At 35.6% G+C, this 22,290-nt stretch overlaps 1 protein-coding gene across 5 annotated transcripts in view; it reads left to right on the top strand.

Moving 5' to 3' along the window:
• The window catches only part of RNF180 (ring finger protein 180), a 69,981-nt gene that overhangs the window by 3,632 nt on the left and 44,059 nt on the right, over positions 1–22,290 (top strand). For 3 of the 5 annotated variants that reach the window (XM_058044437.1, XM_058044434.1, XM_058044433.1), the window contains exons 1-3: positions 979–1,212; positions 3,335–3,430; positions 6,925–7,866. In XM_058044437.1, coding sequence (XP_057900420.1) covers positions 1,054–1,212; positions 3,335–3,430; positions 6,925–7,866 — 1,197 coding nt within the window. In that variant the 5' untranslated portion in view covers positions 979–1,053. Of the gene's footprint in view, positions 1–978; positions 1,213–3,334; positions 3,431–6,924; positions 7,867–22,290 lie in introns of those variants that run through there. The other 2 variants (XM_058044435.1, XM_058044436.1) reach the window with 1 other exon arrangement.

Genomic DNA, 22,290 nt, shown 5'->3' with positions numbered 1-22,290 from the left:
TGTGCTGAATGAAGACCTCAGATGTAAATAAAAGATAATAAGTAACCTCTCTGTGTGTTTCATTGTCTTTAATTAAATCAGAAAACAAGGCAGAAAAAGGAAAGGTAGAAATGGGGAAAATTCAAAAGTCTGTATGTTTTCAATAAGGCAAACTGCTCTTCAGACAGCCTTTAGTGAAGACCTCAAAGATTCTTTAGTTAGTGAAAACTGAAAAAATTTAAATGTTAAAATAGTTGCAAAATTAGATGTTTGGACTCTGAAACTTTTTACACTGATTTTTAGTTTTATAGTCCAGCATGCCCATCAATGAGTGCTGTGCACTTCAGCACTTGGAGTAGGCCTAACTCTACTACAGGGCTTGAGTTGCTATGTAGATGAAAAAGATTTTCTTATTTTTTTTCATGTGGCTAGCACAAGGGGGTAAAAACATAAGTACTTTAAAAGAAAAGTTGGAGGGTCTTAGGAGAAAACTTGACAAAAGGGGAAGATTTTGGAAGAAGCTAGAGAAGACCAGAGAGACCATCAGGATGCAGCAAGACCCAAAAAGAGAAAAATAGAATATTTGTCTTGTCCTTCTGGTGTCTTGAAAAATGGTTGCACCAGTAGTGTTCATCCTTGCACACAAAATAATTTAAGGGAGCAAGCCTCCAGGTGCATGTTGAGAAAGGAATCAGTCATCTGTAGTTTTATGTTGGCATTCATTATTGTTATCTGGCATAATATGTGTGTATGTATTCCATAAAAACTGGAATATGTCCAGTTCTCTTATCTTTTGTCCAAATATTGGACAAGATTTTTGTTTGGTTGATTGTTCAGTTTTGTTTTATTTTATTTTGGTTTTAGCTGTCTTTTGTTGTTGCTGTTTAGTTCTTTTTGCAACCTGGAAATAAAACCAGCTGTTTCATGTTACTATTAAAAACATCTAGATGGCATGCTATATAAGATCAGATTACGTTTGTAAGTAGAGTATTAGTCTCCACTACAGTGGTGAGAGTATTTATGGACTTCAAGGTCTCAAGAGAAAACTGGTGTTTCAGTGGGTGACCAAATTGTATGCTTTGTGGTCTTTACAGGTCAACATACAGAGCTGCAAAATCCCAAGCTGACATAATGAACAATCAAGAGGCTGGTGTTCTCTGTTGCTGGAGATGTAGAAAATATATAGAAAATTCTGTTTTTCTTGCAAAATGTAGTGAGAAAAAAACATCCCAAGTAAGTATAGCTTCTTCTGAGGGAGTTTGTAAGTTCTTCTGGTGCCATTTATTTTCAATGAAGAAGTATTAGACTTAGCCTCACTTTGTACTTAATCTCTCGTATGTAGTAAAGAGACATTTCTGTAGAGAGTAGTGGAGGAAATAATTTTAGTGAAGCCAAGTAGGCAGTGATCACCTTCATGTTCTGCCATATGCAGGCTTGTGCTCATGGACGCTTGGCTACTAGCTTATATAGAGCACTACCATTTCTAATATAGAAAATGGGGTTTGGTTTTGATGGTTTTAAAGCAGTCCTTTTTTTTAATATCTCTTAATGGACAACTCTTTGTGTATAAGGTGTATTTTAAAGACTGGTTCTAATTTCCGCTCTGGTAGTTAACTGTGTGTAAAATATCCCTACATCAGGGATATTTTGCTCTTCATTTTTTAAATGTGGGCCGTAGTCTGTGCACAAAAATAGCTCAGAAGGTTAGTTTGCCCTGAGCAGGGTTATACCCTGCTCAGAAATTTATATTGTTTTTATTAAAATAAACAGAAGGATTATTACACAAAATAAAACCATGACAAAGTATTTCCTACTGTTTTATAATGGCAGCTACTAATCATAAAGAGCTAGGGTCTTTCCAAATGTGCCAAAAAGGCTTACAGCCTCTTGAATCAAAGTTAAAAAGCAAATAAAAGAGAAGGTGGTGATGTTTTTTATTAATGTGTTAGTAATGCAATAACATTCTTTTGCACTCTAGAGAGGGGTACAATCAATGGATGTAGAAACAAAGTTAGTTTTTAAGATCATGATAGTATTATCAATAAAACCCATTTTAATCACTCTGCTTACAGAGCTTGAAGTTTTAGAATAATTTTCTCACTTTATATTTGATGGTTCTTTTATGCATGGTTTGAAGTGATTTTTTGGGGGGGAATGTGGAAATTCCAACTCCTTCCATGGAAAAAAATGTAATGAAAATAAAAAGATATCTTTATCCAAGTTCCCTATGGTGGAGCTTTTAGTTGTGAGTGGAGATCAACCCATCATTGCACATGGCTGAGGTAGTGTCTCCTCCATTTATGTAGATAGCAAATTAAAAAGTGTAATTTAATGCTATATCTAAAGAGGTTGGGAGGAAAAGACAGTATTAGAATGAGAAGACTAATGTTTTCAGCGTGTTTTCACAGATGATTTTTAGACCTTCACACAGAGACATAACTGAATAATGAATGAAGAAAAATGCAGAACAAATTTTAAAACAAATGTTGAAGTTAAGACCACAGTCTAAACACTAATAATTAAATGCACATTGAAGTGCAGATGATCTTCACAGACAGGACAAAAAGCCAGCATAGGCATAATAAATGGATCTGTCTTCTGGCAATACTTGGAAAATTTTTAAAAGCTTTTATCTTCTATCTATAGCCCCACTTCTAATTCTCAGCAGAATAAAATTTTTATTTCAATGACTTTAATAACATGGGCATTGACAACTTTCCTTATTCATAAATTTTAGCAGCTGATTTTAAGACTTTCTCACCAGTTTCCTTATAATTTTAGCCATCCCTGTAACACTTATTTAGTTAGGCAATTGTTTTTATTTTAGTATCAATTAGTGAAATGCTACAGGTTTTTGGATTTCTTTTCTCTTCATTTGATCACGTTATTGCTGTAAAAACTCAAAAGTTGATAAGACTACCTGGTTACTCTGATAGTTATTCTAAAAAAACCCAGAAAATTAATTCTACTCATTGCATTTGTGCATTGCTGATCACAGTCTTTATGTAAATTATAACTTATATTTTTCTGTCTTTACTGAAAAATTATGCCAGCTCACAGTGATTCTAAAATCAATTTCCAGATATTCTTGGAAGGCCTGCAACGGCATACTTTCTGTTCTTTTAAACAAAACAAAACCGCCTCCAGACGCCTACATTTCCGCAGGAGTTTGCCCAATATTTTTAGATTCAGAAATAGATAATTACTGACAATATCTATCTGATTTTTAGCTTAAAGATTTGAGATTTTTTATTTCTTAATGTTTACCGGTTTTGGGGAACTGTCTTCTGGCTATATTCAAAGAAAAGAAAGCTTACATAAATTTTGAGTAACAGTGTAATTGTTTCATTAACAGATATCACAACCTTCAGCTGCTGCTCAGAATTCTTGCAATGTATGGCATGTGAGTTTAGAAGCCATTCCAGAGTGGGTGAAATGTGTGATTGAAAAGGTAGTAGATTTTTTTTTCTTGCATCTTCATTATTCAGCATGTAAAACAATTAAGGGGGACAATTTCAAGGACACTATTCTGGCAAGGTCCATATATGTTACAGAGACCTTGTAACTGAGGGAATTCTTTTCAGGAACGTCTATCGTTACCATTTACCATTACCGTTTTTTTCCTCTCTAAAATATTGTTTAATTTTGTTTTGCTTTTTAATATATGCAGAAGTGCTACGAGTGATAAATTCTGTTTCCTACTCTTTAACAGATGAATGTATTTATGGCTTTCCAAATAACTGTCATGGGCCTATCTGCATGTTTGTCAATGCTTAATATTATATTTATTACTTGGGCTTTGGGGTTTTCTTTGTTTTGAGCATGATATCTTGATGTATAGGTTGACAGGGACAACAGGAAGCACGTTTTCCCATAGAAGTGGACTCCAGATTTGTTAAGAGATCAGTTTTTGGAATATGATGTGTTTTATACTTAAGTTTTTTATACTTAATATGCTCTTATATGTCATATGAATATAAAGTAGATACTTTTCTGCAAATTCAAAGGTCTGATGACAAGCCAGTGTCACTGCTTTTGAGTTTTAGCTGCCCATTTGTAAATTACAAAGCATCTCATAAGTTTCCTGTTGTACTGACTGCTTCAGTTGGTATTTTCTTGTTGACAATCTAGAAGTTAATGTTGTGGCATAGATACCAATAAGCAGAAGCAGTGGGTTTTTTTGCCTCACTGATTTTCTTTTATGAATATTTGATTTTGATAAGTAAATTTTATTTGCATTCCTTAGACTTCTTAGACTTCAGTGTAAAATTTTGCTGTATTTTAAGTAATTTCTGCCCTAAGCAAGCCTATACTCAAAATAATGCACAAAGAGAAAAAAAATTGTTATGACTGTAGAACTAAGGATACAGAAATTTAGAAAACCTTAATCTTCCTTCTTTGTATTCCTCTATGTGGGATTTTTCTGTTAAACATTAATTAAACTTTTTAAAATTAGTGATATCCTCTACTTCAATGAATTAAACATTGTTGTGTTATAATAGTTATGTTCAGAAACAGTAATCTTAGAGGTATGTTTGAAAATTACAGTTCATGAGTTGAGTTATAGTATGAGTCACTTTACAATATCACCTAACCATGAATCTTTAATAATAAGGCAGTTTTTTAGAGGTTTTTTTGCCTCTTAAATTATTTCAGTAGAATTGAATTCAATATTGATAGTAGTATTATTCTTTTCACTTTTAGCTTTTAAATTATTATTTTGCACCTTTAGCTTTTGCATTTGAAAACCTGGAGGGTCAAACTGGGGACCGAGAAAATATAAAACCCATTGAATGCTTGGCACATTTGCTTAAGGATGCAGAGGAGCAAATCTCCTGTGGTGAAAAAGGCAGACAAGGCAATTCTCTGTGTACACCTTTGACATCTTTGTGTTCACTGTGTCACTTAATATCCTTGGAACTCTTGCCTCATTCACTTTGTCTCCTCTGGCAAGATCCTGTGTTTTTATGGGTAAGTGCGGGGGAAAGCAGGGTGTTAAACAATTCTGACTTACCTCCAGATCCTCCTGAGCTCTGAATAATTTTGTGATCATGTGTTATTTTCTCCTGTATGACTCCTGAATCAAAGGCTAAATCATTCTGCATAAGCGCAAAGTCTATTTGCAGGCTGTAAAAACCCACTGCTTCCCAGCCGGTTCTTTTTTGCCATCTGTCCCTGTTCTTAACCAATCTTCTTGGATTTCATGTACGTATTAGTATAGTTAATCTTCAATAATTATAAATATGTAGCTAGTGCTGCTAGTGACCTTTGTTGACCTGGATTTTCTGTTACCCATCACTTATTGCTTGATTTGGTTTCTTTTTCTAACTGTTTCCATTTTCCCTTCATATGCAGTCCATCACTAAATGTATGTATCCTCAGCACTCTTTCAGATCTTGTTGATTTTCCCCCTACCACCTCCTCCACTAGTAGGCTGTTACTTCTTTTACTGAGTCAGTGCTTCCACACTCCATTGCCAAACTCATGCTAAATCAGTCCCAGGCTCCTTGGTACTACACCTCATCTCCCAGTCTCTGTGCACATGGGGCATGGAGGTGTCCTTTTTCCTCCTGTGTCTTGCATGTCAATTTTTTTGCAGGCTTCTGGCCTTCTGTGAATCATTTTGCCTCTCCATTTGAAGATTGGATGCTATTCCATCCCAAAAAGACCCAATAAAGTCACGAGAAAGTGCTTTTCTCTTAATTTTAGTGTCTAGCGTCTAGCCCCTGCCATCTGGGAAATGGACTGTGGGAGACTTAAGAGTAAATCTCTGAAGAAGCTTAACTCTTCTTTGAGAATGGCCTGTGTACACATCGGTCAGTCTTATTAAACTGAGAGCCATTGTGAATGTTTGCAGAATTCTCAAGAATTTGAAAGCCTGATTATGTGTAAACTATTCTTTTTGAAAATAACTTTTTCCACACAAGTTGCTGGAGTTTTTTTCTGAAACTGCTAAATTGGTCTTTCTGACATTTTCTGTACCTTTGAATGGGACAAGCATCAGTTGTGGACATAGCTGTCCAAATCACCTTGAAGGGCATTTACAACTGAAAGCAATGCTTAAACTAGAAATGTTGTGCACCTTCTGTATTCATAGTTCTTTAGACACTCAAGTCAGTTAAGTGTGGCTGGAGTTGATAATGTTGTTTCTCTGGGCTTTGATCCTACAAACACTTGCATAACTTTAGTCCTCAACAGTACTGCTGACAAATGAATATAATTGCTGAAAATACTAATGGTTGTCTAAATATATAGGAGGACTAATAGTTGTATTAATATGTAGGCATTTATAGATTTTTGATATGTATTTTCTTTTGAAAAAGTGCCTTCAGGGTTGAAAAGAATTCATAAAATTATAAATAATGAAAATAACTGTCTCCCTATATATAGAGTATTAAGGATTTGTCATGGTTTCTGCAGAGAGATTATGTTGTAATGCTACATACACCAAAATACAAATACCATTTTAAGCTGTTGTGGGTTAATCAAAGTGAAAAGCTATATTCTTTTTGTAAGAAATCTTCTTTCACCGTACTTAGTATGCAAGAAATATATAAGTGCTCAGAACACTCAGCTGAGAAGCTGTGCTTGCCAATTCCAGATTAATTTGGGAAATTGATTTCACTACTTTAAAGATCTAATGTTTTCATTAGTATTGCAGCATTATTCTATCTGTGGACAAATTCTAAATATATTTTAAAGCTTGTACATTTTACAATGTGTGTTGTAGTTTTCTTAGAATTTGTTATCCCTGAAGCAAACCAAGCTTTGACCAGAACATTATTTATGGTGAATTTGCTTCCTGCTGTGAAGTATCTTTTATTCTATTTGAAAAACAAGAAGAAAATCCTCTTACTAAAGGAGAAAATAACTTCAGTAATTTCTTGCTCATTTATTTTCAGTGAACATGTTGGATGTTTTATTTTTTTCTCTTTTTGTCAATAGGCACAGTGGACAATTGGAAAACTGCACTGTCCATTCTGTGAGGCCTGCTTAGGTGGCTTTAACTTTGTTTACAACAAAGAATGTTCCTGTGGACAGTTACTAAATATACATTTCTTCAAAACTTGGACTGAGGATCGGCCACCTTTCTCTGTTAAATTGTCAAAATCATCAGAGAAACATTTGCTTCTCAAAATTCAGTCTGGTTTTAACAAGGATACCTGCCATGAAGTGGTAACTGCAACTTTGGAAATCATAAATCAAGGGCTTTCATACACAGCTGGAAGTAATAATGGTGCTGGAAGATTAACAGAAGCACTTTGTCTAGAATTAAGAGCTCCTAGATATGAGATAGAAAGTAAAAAACTTCCCTTAAAAACATTAAATCAAAAAAGAAATCTTCCTTCTTCCTATCCTCTAAAAGATTCATGCACTGTAAGTCCTTTTCACAGATCATGTAGCTTGGATTTAAATATCAGAGAAAGACTTGTTTTGTCACCTGTGTTATATGAAACTTGTGGCATGGGACCACTCTATCATGGCCCAAGTGAAAATGCACCTGCTTATGTACAAGGGAGCTTGCAATTAGAGGCCAGTAGAAAAGGTGGTAGTTCTTTTCAGGATCTGTATAGTTCCAGGGCTGAGATACTACAAAAACAATTTCAAGTTACTTCTGTTACCACATTACTACACAGAGACACTGAAAGTGAGTGTGACTTTGAAGTTACTGGACAATCTTCTGGTACTGTCATTGCTGATGGGTCACCATTTGTGATGAATCTTCCCTCACCTACAAGGGCTGTAGAAGACAAACAGTACATCACACCTGGTGGTCTTGTGCAGCCTACGAGTATCTCCTTCAACCAAAAGCTGAGTAAAAGAGAAAGAAACAAGTCAAAAAGCTTGAGGAGAAAACAAAGGCGAGAACAATGTCTACTGAAGCAAGTAAGTGTTTAAAATTAATTATGCTACTTTTTTGGTGTAGTTTGACTTGCTTTTAGAAATAATTCAGATTTTTTTTTTCCATGTTGTCTTTTAATACTGGCTTAATGTGGAACTGTCTACAGTTCCTACCTGACCTGCAGTCAGGTATCAGGCAAGCAAAGATGTGTGAACCCTTCCTATATGTAGTTTTTTTTCTAATTCTGTCATATCAGGTTTTCTTTCTGGGCAAAATCAAAACATGATGGGTTTTCACTGGCCTTCTTATTGTTTTGTGATGTAATATTAATTTGAAGTGGGAAAAAACACAGTGAAATTTAATCTGTGGGATTAAAGAAAAACTAAAAATTTGAATCTTCTAAATGAGGAACCCTACCATGACAGAATTTTCTAACTTCAAGTTAATGGTGTTTTGAGTTAACTTTATAGTTAAGTATGTTTTAAATGCCTTCATTATTTCTTGTATATTATTATTGTTATTGTTATTGTTATTGTTATTGTTATTGTTATTGTTATTGTTATTGTTATTGTTATTGTTATTGTTATTCCATAAAACTATTTTTCTATGAGTAAAGAGTTGATTACTGTTATTTCAAATATTAGTCCTTAATAGGACTAATATTTTAAGTAACAGTAATAATATTTGCAGATAAATATTTTATCTGCAAATCTTACACAAACTGTTACACATTCTTATCAATTGGACAGTAATGGTTTCCTTTTTTAAGGCATATAAAGCAGAACAGAATTAAAGGTGATAGGCAGTCACAATTTTTGGTGGAAGGCTGGGAAGGAAAGCCAGTCATGAAATGACTAACACAGTTTTGGTTTGCTCTCAAATTTAGTAGAATGACTAATGATAAATATGCCTTTATAAGAAAATTTCTCATCATAAATTTCCTGCAAAAAAACTGTGTGGTAAGCAAGAGCAACCTTACTAACTAATCAGAGAAGCAGTATCTACTCAAGCAACTATTCCTCCTTTGGGTAGATTTGTCATTGTGAATTCCAGATTTAAGAGAGATACTTAGAGGGTGTCTCTCTCAATTAGATGTGAGAACCAGCTTGAAAACATAATGGGTCTTGGAAATATTATGAGTCTTTTCAGTATGGTGTGCATATATTCTTTCTTCTTTAGGAAGGCTTTTTGTTTTGCTTTAATACTTAAACTGCTATTGAGACCTTTTGAAAATTTGTTCTCGTAAAATGCATCTATTAAGCTGAGAATGTGGATGTCTTAATATTGAATACTTGTTTTCTAATAAGCCTATAAAGATTCTTAGCTGTCCAGATCCTTAAAATAGCTTTAAAAATTCCAAATCACATTGTTTTGGTAAGTGAAATGATGATGCACAAGCACAATGTACATTTTTCAATTTTATCATGTCACCTACGGTGTCTCCAGACACTTTAATCTTTAGATGTTACTTTCAAGAATAAGACGTTGTACAGATTTTCTGAATTTTTGATAGCTAAGGAAGAAAGAAACTTTCAGAATTTTTCTTGTAAAGACATGCTTAACCTATTCCAACATTATTTTAGTTACATTTGTTAAGATCTGATTATTGGAGAGATGCGTCTAGCCAAATTAAGGTGCAAATGAGACCAAATGCTGAAGGCAATAGTATGAACTTCATCTAACAGTAAGTGGGAGGTAGAGAGAGATAGAAAGAAATAGAAGAAGAGAGGAGAGGAGTGAAAAAGAGTGTGAGAGAGAGATTAAGTAAAAAGATATCACGAGCCATGGTTCCAGACATCATCCCCATGGTCCTCTTCTGGTCTTTTCAGTAGTGAGGGTCCAAGGTCACTCAAAACTTCTCCCCATTTGTACATTTTAGCAATCAAAGGAATCACTGCTCATTGCATACACAGTTCTGCCATTCTCTTGGTTAAATGATCTGCTTGTTCCCAATGCTGAGTGGTGCCATGCTCAGTTTTCCTCTTCTTTTGAGTCAGTGGGCCATGGCCTCTTCCTTCTGAGCTGAGCCCAGTCAGAGCTGACTGTCAGCGCAGTTGCTGAGCTGGCTTTTCTTACACCACCCTGTGGCTCAAACACTGGATTCCAGGGCCTCTTTCTCAGTTCATGGGTTGTCTGTGGGGGTGACAGAGATAGAGGGCCCTACAAGAAAACACAGAAACAGCAGAAGCAACAACACAAGCAATCATACCATGTACAATAGCTGTGCAAATCATTAAAAATACAAATCCAATTCCACTTATTAACCCAATCCTGATTAGGCACTGCCCCTACCAGTGATACACAAGGATCTGAGTGTTGTTTAATTGGTAGTGGATGTGATGGATTCTGCAATACTGTGTCTGTTGGATGTAGGCCAACATTAGCCGTAGAATTACAGAGAGCATCTTGATTTTTAAGTCCCATAGGCCAGTATCCCCAATAAACACATACATTATGTGTTAAGATGGGTCAGTTAGCCTGCTCTGAAGTAGATTTTCATGTCACTTAGTACAGCTGATTACACAGTTGCACACTGGGAATAAGTGTGAATGGATTTGTTGAAAAAGTATGCTTACATACTTCAATTTTTTTTAAATAAACACTTCAAAGTGTACTCTTTCAACAATATCCACTGTAGTTGAAAGAATTTTATAGGCAATGTTCCTGTCCAGCTGAGTAATTCTATGTTGGGATTTTTTGGGTTTGGTTGGGGTTTTTTTGTGTTGGGGTTTTTTTGGGTTTTTGTTTTCTGTGGGGTTTGGTTGGGGTTTTTTGGGTTTTTGTTTTCTTTAATTTTTTTTCAGGGTGCAAATGGCCCTCGTTGCTGCCAGAGTAAATTGCACCCACAACTGAGAGGCGCATGTGGTACAGAATGCACTAGAGTAACTATATTGATTAGCATAAATAAAATAAATTAGGTGAAGTTAAAATACTCTGTTAGGACACACTGTAAAAAGTCAGTGTACATCAGACATGTTCAACAGGGAATATAAATCTCTGATTTGATTTGGAATATCTCATGATTGATAACATATTTTGTTCCAAAACTGGTCACAAGTAAAGTTGCTTAAGATCTGGTAAACAGCCTTTTTGTGTTATACCCATGCCCCTTTTTTGGTCCATGGCTGTCTGTCCTTCTGGTCTAAAAAAGAAACGTTCCATTTTGCCTGGAACATTTGTTTTTTTAGGATTATTCAGCTCACTCATTAATATCTCTGAAAAATGTAGCCAAATCATCCTAAATCTAAAGCCTTTTGAGGCAGAACTGGTTAATATGTGTTTGTATGATTCCAAGTATACATAAATTCTTATGCCAACTCCCAGGCTAAATTTGATTTAGACAAAATTATACATTTATGAGACAAAAGTAAAAGGTCTTCCCACACCATTTTTTTCCAGTAAAAAACAAAATAAGCTTGGCAGAACATCAAACTAACAACACATAAAATGGTTTGAATAAGACGTGGTCTCCCAACAGGTTCACCCGCAATGAAAACACAAACAAATCACAAACATTAATAAGTTGATACTATAAGCAATTATGGTGGCAATTAAAAGCTTCATTGGTTTCATGCAGCTTGGTGTCATATGTTGGCAGGTTCCTATAAAAAGAAAAGTGAAAATTCAGCCTACTACAGACAGATTATTGGGAGGATGAAAAATCCATCCAGTGTTAATTCAGAGTTCCTGTGTCTACCAGGGAGGATAAAGGCCCTAAAGGAAAAGTCATTATTGTATCTTCTTAGCTGGCTTCTGCGAACTTTCTCATGTAAATCCACTGATTCACCCTCTCTGAGCTGGTTCTTTTGATCTTCAGTGTGGGCAGGGAATGCTAGCACTCCTAGGAGAAGAAAGCAACACTATCTTCCTGGCAGATTACCCCTTAGAATTTTACCTTCTGTTTCATGAAGTGTTTGGTGCACTCCTCTTGTTGCTTCCTTCATCTTTTCATGGGGCATTCCTCTAATTTATTTCACATCTGGAGGAAATAAGACTGCTTGCAAAATTTCGGGAAGTGTTGAATTTGTGAATTAGGGAGTGCTTTAATGGCTTAGCCCAGATTTCTTTTAGGGTTAAGATTAGCAGACTTCAGTTTCTCATCCAGGAGCCATGAATTAACCTTATCAGTTTGGCAGATAACACTGGCTCTGTTTACTCCAATGATTTTACCTCTTTGCCATCCTGAAAGTATACCCAGATTTCCAGTATCCTAATGAATTAATATTAATGGATTTCAGTCTTGCCTGATGTATGAACAGGCTTTGATATCTTAGTAGATACATAAGGCACCATTTCAGTAGCCCTTTGCTGATCCTGGCAGTCATTTGGGGTTTCAATTTTAATTAAGTATGAACACGCTACTGCCTTGTCATCAGATGTCAATGTTAATGTTACATTTTGCTCTTTTGCAAAACCACAGACTCATGCACTGTCTCCCAACTCCTCCCAACTGAACAAAATAATGTCGAGTTACGAGATCATGTTTCAGAGTATGTTAGAGGTTCTCCATCCTGCAGTTATTCCCCTAAGATTCTCCCTCTTTCTCATTCATACTCTAAACTTCTGCCTGAAGAATTTGGGCATCATCTTACTTGACAGCTAGCAATTCCTCTACTTGCATTCTTTTTTCTTTTTCCTTATTTAACTGAAAGTGCTATTCTTTCACCAAATCTCATAAGGATACGATTATTTCATCTTCCTATTTTTGAATAAGCAGTAGCTCATTATGAGGAACCAATAGGTTAATTTTCTTGCGTAAACCCACCTGTCATGTAGGAGGGAAACTAACAAATTTTTCAATGAAGGATACAAAAATACTTTTTTTGCACTGACTACCCTGGACAGCCATTTTTTCAAAAGTTCCCACAGGAGAAAACATGTAACCTTCCTCAGAGGAAAGCTGTGGCAAAGTTTCCAAGTGTTCCCAGGGAAGGAACCACACAACCCCCCCTAGAGGGAACTGTACTATTGTCAAAGAAAATTCAGATCACAGTATCCTGCCAACTATGACAAAATAATGTTAAGATCCCATTACTTGAGCAAAGCCTCTGCCCAAATTAAGGTGCAAACGAGACCAAATGCTGAAGGCAATAGTATGAATTTCACCTAAAGTAAGTGGGAGGTAGAGAGAGATAGAAAGAAATAGAAGAAGAGAGGAGAGGAGTGAAAAAGAGTGAGAGAGACAGATTAAGTAAAAAGGTATCACCAACTGTGTTTCCAGACATCATCCCACTGGTCCTTTTCTGGTCTTCTCAGTAGTGAGGGTCCAAGGTCACTCCAAACTTCTCCCCATTTGTACATTTTAGCAAGCAAAGGAATCAATGCTCATTGCATACACAGTTCTGCCATTCTCTTGGTTAAATGATCTGCTTGTTCCCAATGCTGAGTGGTGCCATGCTCAGTTTTCCTCTTCTTTTGAGTCAGTGGGCCATGGCCTCTTCCTTCTGAGCTGAGCCCAGTCAGAGCTGACTGTCAGCGCAGTTGCTGAGCTGGCTTTCCTTGTGGATGCTTTGTGTTCATTATCAGTGTTCCCCCAGCTTGTTTACCTCTTCCTAGTCTGAGATAATCGGACAATATTACCATCTTTTTCTTATCTCTAGTTCCTGCCATGTGACTTAACTTACTGTTCAAATTTCCAGGAAGTCACAAAGGCATATCCAACAGTGGCAGGGTGGGTGGCAGGGGTCAGGGTGGTAACCAATGAACAGTTGCCTCGTGGTGTTGGTTTGGCCAGAATGAGCAAAGTCCTTTGGTGATCTTAACAGTATTTGAGGCAATTTTGATCTTTAAGTCTCTTACAATATTATATAGAAAATTATATACAGTTTGTTATGTTACTTCTCATCAGTAAGTGTAGTTTACAAAATACAAAATTTTCAAAATTACTGTGTAAACGAAGTGATTGCTTTCAAGTAGTAGCTTTCAGAAGATGATACTTTGCTTTGAGTTGATTATTTTATCCTTGGTGAGAGGTTGCAATCATGGCATGGAATGTTTAAATGTGTCTATTTCTTAGAGCGTGTCAAGCTGCGCATGTGGCTAGTGCATCTGTGTTTCCCAGTGCTGAGGTATCTTCCCAGGAGAATGTTATTCCAGAAAGTCACATCCTCTGTACAGCCTGACATGTCGTAATGGTCCTCTGCCACGCACCCCATTTCATGGCTGCTTGCCTCTCATGTCAATCTGCTATCCTTTTTTTGCAAGTTTTACTTTTCATCTTTTTTGGGTTTTTTTGGTGTTTCTGCAATCCTCCTTGTAAAAATGTGGATTTTGTCATTCTGATACTTCCAATAGAAAGCTGATCTGTGATACTTTGTGACCATGATTTCTAACACACCCTGTGTGTTCAAGCAATCCGTAAAACTTCACGAAGAAAAAACCATAAACCTCTGGTTGGATGGAGTGAAAGAGTTTTAATAAATGGCAGTGAGAAGTATATAATTTAAGTACTTTTTAAAGAATTACTTTAATGCAGCCGAACCCTGCTGTGAGGTAAATATTTTCAAAGATGTAACAAAAGCACTGAGCATATCACTTCTATCTTTAATTTTCTGGAGAGCAGTCTAAGATAACAAATCAATTCAGACTTTGGAATTTCTTTGTAAATGCAAGGGCTACTTTATTTTAATAAAGATAAGTATCTGTCAAAGGTTTTCTTCTATCTTGCAGAAAAGCAAAGTGCAGCCATAAACATTATGTGGCAGCAGAATGCACTCTGTTATTAAATTGAACTCAGGAACGTTCTGTGAGCTCCTGGCCTGCACTTCTTCCAGAGGCTTGAAGTAATGCAGGTTCTGAGGCGTAGGAGCAGGACTGAACTAGCTAGCTAACAGTAGAGGGACCCAAGCTTCCTCTCTCTGTTCTGCAAAGGATGGCTCTTCATGCCTGTGCAGGGGATGCTTGCATTTTTAATGTGTATGTGCACATCTGTGTTCATGGGGGATTTTTAGACTTCTGTTAGGATATGATTATATATGGTTAGAACGTGTTAATTATGTAAATTGTTATGGTATGATAATAGCTGCTTAAGTCTAGGAGTTGCCAATATTAGTAATGATTCTTATTAGTAGCTAAGCAGCTGAAGTACTTCTTCTATGAATTCCATTTTGTGTATATCTTATATGTTTACATTGTTTGCTAATGAGGAAGCTTGTATTAGTTTTCAGGAAGACCTCAGAAAAATATGATTTGTGATTTCTCCAGATACATTGCATTTTTTCTCAAAATCATTTTACATAGAGCTCTGTAATCAGCTTCAAAACTGCAGTATCCTCTTGGAAGGGATCCTAATTTGTAGGGGGAAATACTTACAGTCTTGCTACTTTTCTTAATGACACTTCACTGGTTCTTTTGTATCTTTTTGAAAACATCAGTGTTTTATCTGACAAAGATGGCTAGCGGTCAGTTTCCAAAAAGTCAGTTTGCTTTTCATGCTCCAGTGATAATCTAAACTATGGACAAATAGGTGGGTGAGATATAGTGTCGTTTATCCACACTGTCAGGTGTTGTTATCTTGCCCTACAACCTTGAGTTTTCAAGTTCATGCTGATACCTTCTACCATTTGAGAGTCTTGTAGTGAAAGTGCTAGACTTTCAAGGTTTAGCTTGTGACCAAAGTTATTCATCTATGTAAGTCTCTTGTTAATGAGCACAATAGTTTACAGTTCTTTTTCTTGCACAGTCATGTTTTTATTGCAACTGTAAATCTTTCATGTGTCTAGTTACGCATTTATGTACTTGGATTTCGTTCACTCTTTCTGTGATGATGCTCATAACAAGATTTGTTCTCAGACTGCATATGGATCTCTCAGCTGGCTGCTGTGGGGGCTAAAAGCATACATGGAACAACTGCCGTTACTTGTTGTATCATGAAAAGATTAAAAAAGTAAAACAAATTAACTGCAGACATCTGGTCAACTAGAGAAATTGCTGTCACAGCTAAACAAAGTAAAGCTAAGCAGCCAGCAGGGCAAGGGGAGCCAGCCACAGCAAGTGCGTCTAGCCTCAGCCCTGATGCCTTTCAAGGTCAGTGCTGAGCTAGTGGTTGTTCTTACAGCAGCAATACTGCATTACAGGGCTATGTGGGTACATGAAGTAATGTCTTTTTTAACTTCCTGAATAAAGGAGACAGTAAATTTCAGGCATGGGTTGCTGCTGAGCCAAAGTTTCTCTTGGCTTTTGCTCTGGTTGTAACTATTGTTGCTACATGACCTTGGTTATTAGCACATTCATTCTGTCACTGATTAGAACTGGATTAAGAAGAAGGTATTAGGGATGATGGATTCATGGCCAAATGCACGGCATACCTTTGTAAAACTGCAGTTGTAGTGTGTATGGAAGTTGTATCTGAGTAAAATAGCATGTAACAGCTACTGTTTTCTGAAGTGCACCTGAATCTCCTGTCTCAAGCATTTAAATGTCAAGGTTTTAGAGTTTTAATTACTTTTAGCTGCAGTCTTTTTATACCATTATTTGTGATTACAGCTTTTAAGGGTATTTTCTGACCTGACTTCTTCTACTCTTTGACATGTCTTCTACACAGCTTGGGGTTAATAATAACAAGTGGAATAGATAGTTTTGCAAATTTGCAGGAGGACCCTTTGCCTGCATTTGGTTATGAGTTGTGTTGTAAGCAACACTTGTGTTGCGAAGGATAGAAAATTGCTCAGGATGCTACTGGATAGAAACAATATATCAGGATTGTCTGTATGTATTTTCCTATATTTTATGATCATCTTGAAGCTAGATTATTTAGACTAGAATATAGTGTAGATGCACTGTCATAGTAGCTGTAATGAAGGCCAAAATAGCTGGCTGTGCTGTGAAATTCATTCCTTAATTTAAATGAAATACAGGTTTATTTAGCTGCTTGTCTATAAAACGCTTTTAGGATATATAGAATTATCCCAGCAGAGTGGGATCCAAGAACTGTTACGCATTATGTGCACATTTTACACAAGACAGAGGGGATCATCTGCTACTTGCTGTGCCAGGCCAGCACTGGTGTTCAGAATGCTAAGATAGAATAGTATTCACTGATATATTTGTGCTTTTCTTGCATCCTTAGTAATCTGTAGTTTTTTCTGAAGAGAGACGCAGAAAGTCTGCAAATGCGGCCACCTCTGCCTTAAGTAATAATATACTCATAGTGCTACAACCCAAAGCGTCAATGCCTGGGGTAATGTCCCATGCCACAAATAAGATCCTAATCCATCCTCACAGGCACTGTATCTTGCTGAATGAAAACAACAAAAGAAAGAAATAGCCCATTGAAATTAATTACATATTTTATTGCTGTCCGCAAAAAAAACCAAACAAACAAAAAAAAGACCAATGAAAAACCAGTGTGTTTTTTCAATAGATGATCACAGAATCTTTGCTGCTGTTCCAAGGCCCTACTGATTGCTATTCCAAGAAAATACTGATGATCAGCCTAGAACCATAGAAGTACTGTACGCTTTTTTCTTTTATGAACTGCAAGGTCTAGAATCTATTATTTTAGTTTCTCTAGAAGCTTACAGACAACTTAGATCATAAGAATTTATGAAATTTTTAGTCTCAGCTGAGAAAGATAATGACCTGTTCACAGAGGTAGGTTGCAATATTGTGCAGTTAGGTGAATCCTATAATTTCAGCAGGAATTATTATTACATAGATAGAGTGAAGAGCACAATAAATTACAGTTACATAAGATGCTTTGTGGCAGATGAAAATCAAAGTTCAACAATCCTAGGAACAATAATACAAGAGTGCTTTCATATCACGATTTTTACTGTGTATAACCAGAAGAACAACATCAAATACACAGTAAGAAAAGAATTTTACCAAAAAAAACCCCAAATTTTGTGCTCCTAGTTCTTCCTTTCTATGAATTGCTACTGACTCATTCTCAGTGACTAAGAGTTTGAGTAGGTTTTGTATTTCTGATTAGTTTTCAGGGTATTAAACTCTCTGAATACATATAACTAAAATAAATTAAAGGTGGCTTTTATGGAAATTCAAGTGCAGGACTTGGTTCTCCAATTTTTTTTTTAATTTTTTTAAAGAAAAACATTCCTAAGATCTGAGAGAATTAAAGCTTGCTACTATTTCACAGAATCAGAATTATAGGATGGTTTGGATCAGAAGGGATCTTAAAAAATAATCTCATTTTCACCCCTCTGCCCCTCTGTCTCCCTTCCAGTAGACCACGTTGCTCATATCCAGCTTGGCCCTGAACACTTCCGGGGATAAGGAAACCACAGCCATTTCTTCCTGCTTTATAGCAGTCAATGTGTCTATGAATGTTATTAATCCACAACGTCTCATTAATTTTAATGGTATTCAACTCCAAAGCCTTTTTTTTTCATCATCACCTCTTATGGGAAAAAATAATGCTATCTAAAAATATTTTTTTTCTTTACATTACTTTCATTATGCAGGCAATCACTGCGTAAAAGTCATTGTACACATCCAAAAGACATCATGCTAATAGAACAGATCAGATTTCATACCAACTGTTTCTGCAGTTGATAAGCAATCAGTGATTCTAGTAGGAAATGGCAAAGTTAAAGTAACAAATTAGTGAAAGTAATATATAGTACTGCAAAATACTGAAGAGGTATTGTATGGTAACAGCATTTCAGAATTAAGGAAATAATTCAGAAGTAAGGAAAGATAGCATCTACTTTTACAGCTAAAGAAGCTGGCAGTCTTTCGGGCATGAGAATGTCTTTGTAACGTGCAAAAAACAAGTTTGTGCCAAAAATTTAGATAAAACAAAAGTTTCCTATGCTATGATGTAACACCCTTATGTCTGTAAAGCTGTGATGTCATTTTCTAAAGCTAGATGTTGCCAAGATTTTATTTGAAACACTGCTTTTTCTGATATCACATGATCATCTAATGCTTTATATAAACACCTAAATTATAATGATTTGTGATTTGTCAATGTTCTATATCAACCTTAATTATAATGATTACACATCAGAGGGGAATGATTTCCTTTACAGATGATTTAGCTAAACATGCTTCACAATTACTACAATTTAGAATTATGGGGGATAGAATGTATGGGGGGTTTGTTTCTCTTTTAATCTGCATTCAAGAGTATATGTGCTTTACATATGTGAGAATGCTAGAAATTTGTCCCTTCCCTTTATTAGTATTTGTAATCCAGTTTCTATTTTACCCTTCATTTGAGCATTAGAAGATAGGATGCATTGTTTCTAAAGGGTAGAGATTGGAGTATGAGCAAGAAAACATTTGCACATATTGAAAATGAGGAAAGTAAATGTCCTGATTCATTAAAGATCTTACCTTTTTGAAAATGCTACCAGTCTGAAGAAACTTATTCATTGGATGAGGTTTTCTCCCTATAGTCTTTATAAAAACAATCTTAAACTTTGACAAAATGTTAATCAAATCCAAATATTTGTAGGTCAAAAATTTGAAGATGTCTTATTTTCATATCATGTATATCTCATTTTCTTCTGTCTAGAGTGCGAGGAGAGATTGCAGTACTTGGACTAATCAATCTTGTATGATTAGTAGAATTATGTACAATCAAATAAATATTTGACATTATGAACACTCAACTAAATCAATAATTTGATGCCTCTCTCTAATATAATGACATTATTTCTTTCATTTGTATTTTGTTCAACAGCTTTTAAAAGCAATTTTGAGTTTTGCTTTGGATTTAGACTTTTTGCTAAAGTGCACTGCTAATACAGATTTTGAAACAAATTGAAAATAATTAGCTAGCAGCTTGGGAACTAAAATGGGATTTTACCTAAGGGAAACTGAGAGGAAGCAACTGGTGAAGAAAGATGATTTTCACTTTCTTCCATAAATGCAAAAATTTTAAATGATGTTTTGGTAAAAGATGTATAGAAATTGGTGAAATGACTAACCAAAAAATTTACCAAACAAAAACAAATACACACACACACACACACACACAAACACACCAAAAATATGTAAGAAACAAAAATTTTAGGGACTTTTTTAAAAGTCAAATTAGAAAATCAAAAGTAGATGTAATCTAGAAAATATCTCAATTTCCATTTTCAGATTAAAATTAGTATGTCTCAGGAAGAGGAGAGCTAGAATTATAGTGCAACTCTGAAATGCTCTTTACTAGAAAAAAAAAACTCCATCTGTCTGCTTATCCCACTGTTTTTCTTGTCATACTAGTTTTGAAGCCAAGCAATTTACAGATTAAGAAAATAAGTAATGGAAATTATTTAATTATTAAGAAACAGAGGAAATAACATTCATTAAAACATCAAAAAGGTCGCACATGGTGAAGGAACTAAAATACATTAAATAATGAAAGCAACCAGGCAACATGGAGTGTTACATTGAGTAGGCTCCCTGAATTGGAAAGAATAGATGACTGTGGAGCATTCTGACTCTGCTCCAATTGGTTGTAACAAAATGTTTGTTAAAAAACCAACAAACATATATGAATAGCATGAAACATTACACTTTTGATTCTTGGAAGGTAAAAACTGTGTGCCAGTCATTTTTCTGTAAAAAACCTACAAACTGTGGGCTGATCATTTGTATGGAAAAAAAATTACGATCTTCCTTTTTGTGTGTTTCCTCAATGTTTTCTGACCTCTTTTTTCATTCTAGCCAATTCTACACAATTTATCATTTGGTAAGTTTTATTCAGATAGCTGCTAATATTTAGGAAATTTTAGGAAATTCAATTTACATGGTAGACTCCTAAATGCTCTATGTAAAATGCTGTACAGGAGCTTTGTAATAGGGAAACATACAAGTCATAAGGCAAAAATCTGTAGACATCAAACCCCAGTGCAGCAGACCAGTCAGCACTGGCACATCCAGAAGGAACGTGTCCTCCTGCATGGGACCTGCTCTTCTTCAGTTAGATTAATTTGCTTTTATTCCTCTACTCTGATGCATATCAAATATGTGGTTTAGAGAACTTCTTGTTTGTTTTATTGACAGTATTGGAAAATAGGATTCTAGAATAGCAAAGAGAAAAAGACAGCATTGCATGTGGGCAATTGCGTATGGTTTTTATAATTTGCATTTTTCCAGAAAAACCCATTTAGTGGGTTTGGTGTTCCATATCACTTTCTACAGGACAGATTAGGCTGTAGAAAAATAATGGGAAGAGATTTTTTAGGGGTAGACATGAGCACACCCGGTAGTTCCTCTTGGCTGCATAATGACATGGCTTGTGTTATTGAGTACGCCTTTTGAGGTGGGTCCAAAATCCAGACTGAATTGATTGTGTCAATCATGTTATGGTAAAGAGGAGTAGTGTTTTTGGTGTATTGGCAAACTGAATTTTGGGTTTATGCATTAGAAAAACTGCTGAACAGAAAGAATTCTGATAGATAATCAGTTCTCTTCATCAGGGAACCTCTAAACTGAAAGGCAGAACATTTTTGCAGTTGCTGTGACAATATGCTGCTCTTTCCATCTGCAGCACAGCACAACAGACTGATCTGGTTTCTAAAAGCTGTTTTATGAGGATATAAATAATGTATTAGAATTACTACTAGATTAATCTTTCTGGATTGAAATCTGTTAATCTATAGAATCCACATTTAGAATGGTATTAACCACCATGGGAATGTGTGTGTTTTGGATTCCTTTTGTTCTAAAAGTAACCCAATTCCCTTTGCCTTAAGTATGAATGTAACATTGATTAGTGCATGGAAGCTGTTTTAATTCACATGTGTGCACAGTATTGAATTTTTGGGATAAATGTGGAAAGCACAGTATGTGACCCAACACAGTGGGGACAGAATGTTTTGAGGATGTCATTGGCTTAACTTGAGCCACTATTAGTATAATATAATCTTACTTTATAATGGAAAGATGCAGTAGAATTTAGTTGCTCAGCCGTAGTGCTAAGATGTGCTCCCAGTTGTTCTCTGTTTTTTCCCTAGATTGAACTACTGTAAAACCTGTTAGGGGCAGCAGCAGTGAACATCTTATTGTCTCTAGCACAACATTATATGATTCTCTGTTTCTCTTTATCTATACCACTATTTCATCAGTTACATCTACAGAAATACATTGTTCCCTTGCTTCTCATGTCAATTCTAGACAGATTTCATTTGGCATTTTGAATCTCAATACATCCAGTGATCTGATTAAATGAGATTCACAGTATCTGTTTATCTGTCCTAAGTTTCTCTGCCTAATATTCTACCTGTGTTCTTGGCAGCAGTTTGCCTTTCTTGTCCTTCCATATGCTGTACATGACACCATATCAAAAGACTTCAGACCACTGCAGCTGCTTTTTTGAATTCTCATGTGTTTTCTCAGCACTTTATCTTCAAATTCTTATTTGAACTTTAAAATACCTTGGGGTATTTTTCCACTTGTCTTCCATTAATCTTCTGTCATTTTTCAAATATGGTTGTGCATGTGCTGTGGGAACTGACTTGCTGTACTTTGTATGCAGTGTGCTTTTTATTATCATTTATCGTACGTAGCAT

Source organism: Melospiza georgiana, chromosome Z (assembly GCF_028018845.1).
Source record: "Melospiza georgiana isolate bMelGeo1 chromosome Z, bMelGeo1.pri, whole genome shotgun sequence".
In the NCBI taxonomy this organism is placed as follows: domain Eukaryota; kingdom Metazoa; phylum Chordata; class Aves; order Passeriformes; family Passerellidae; genus Melospiza; species Melospiza georgiana.
Note: the sequence above shows the minus strand (reverse complement) of the source record. Positions and strands in the feature narration are given on the sequence as shown.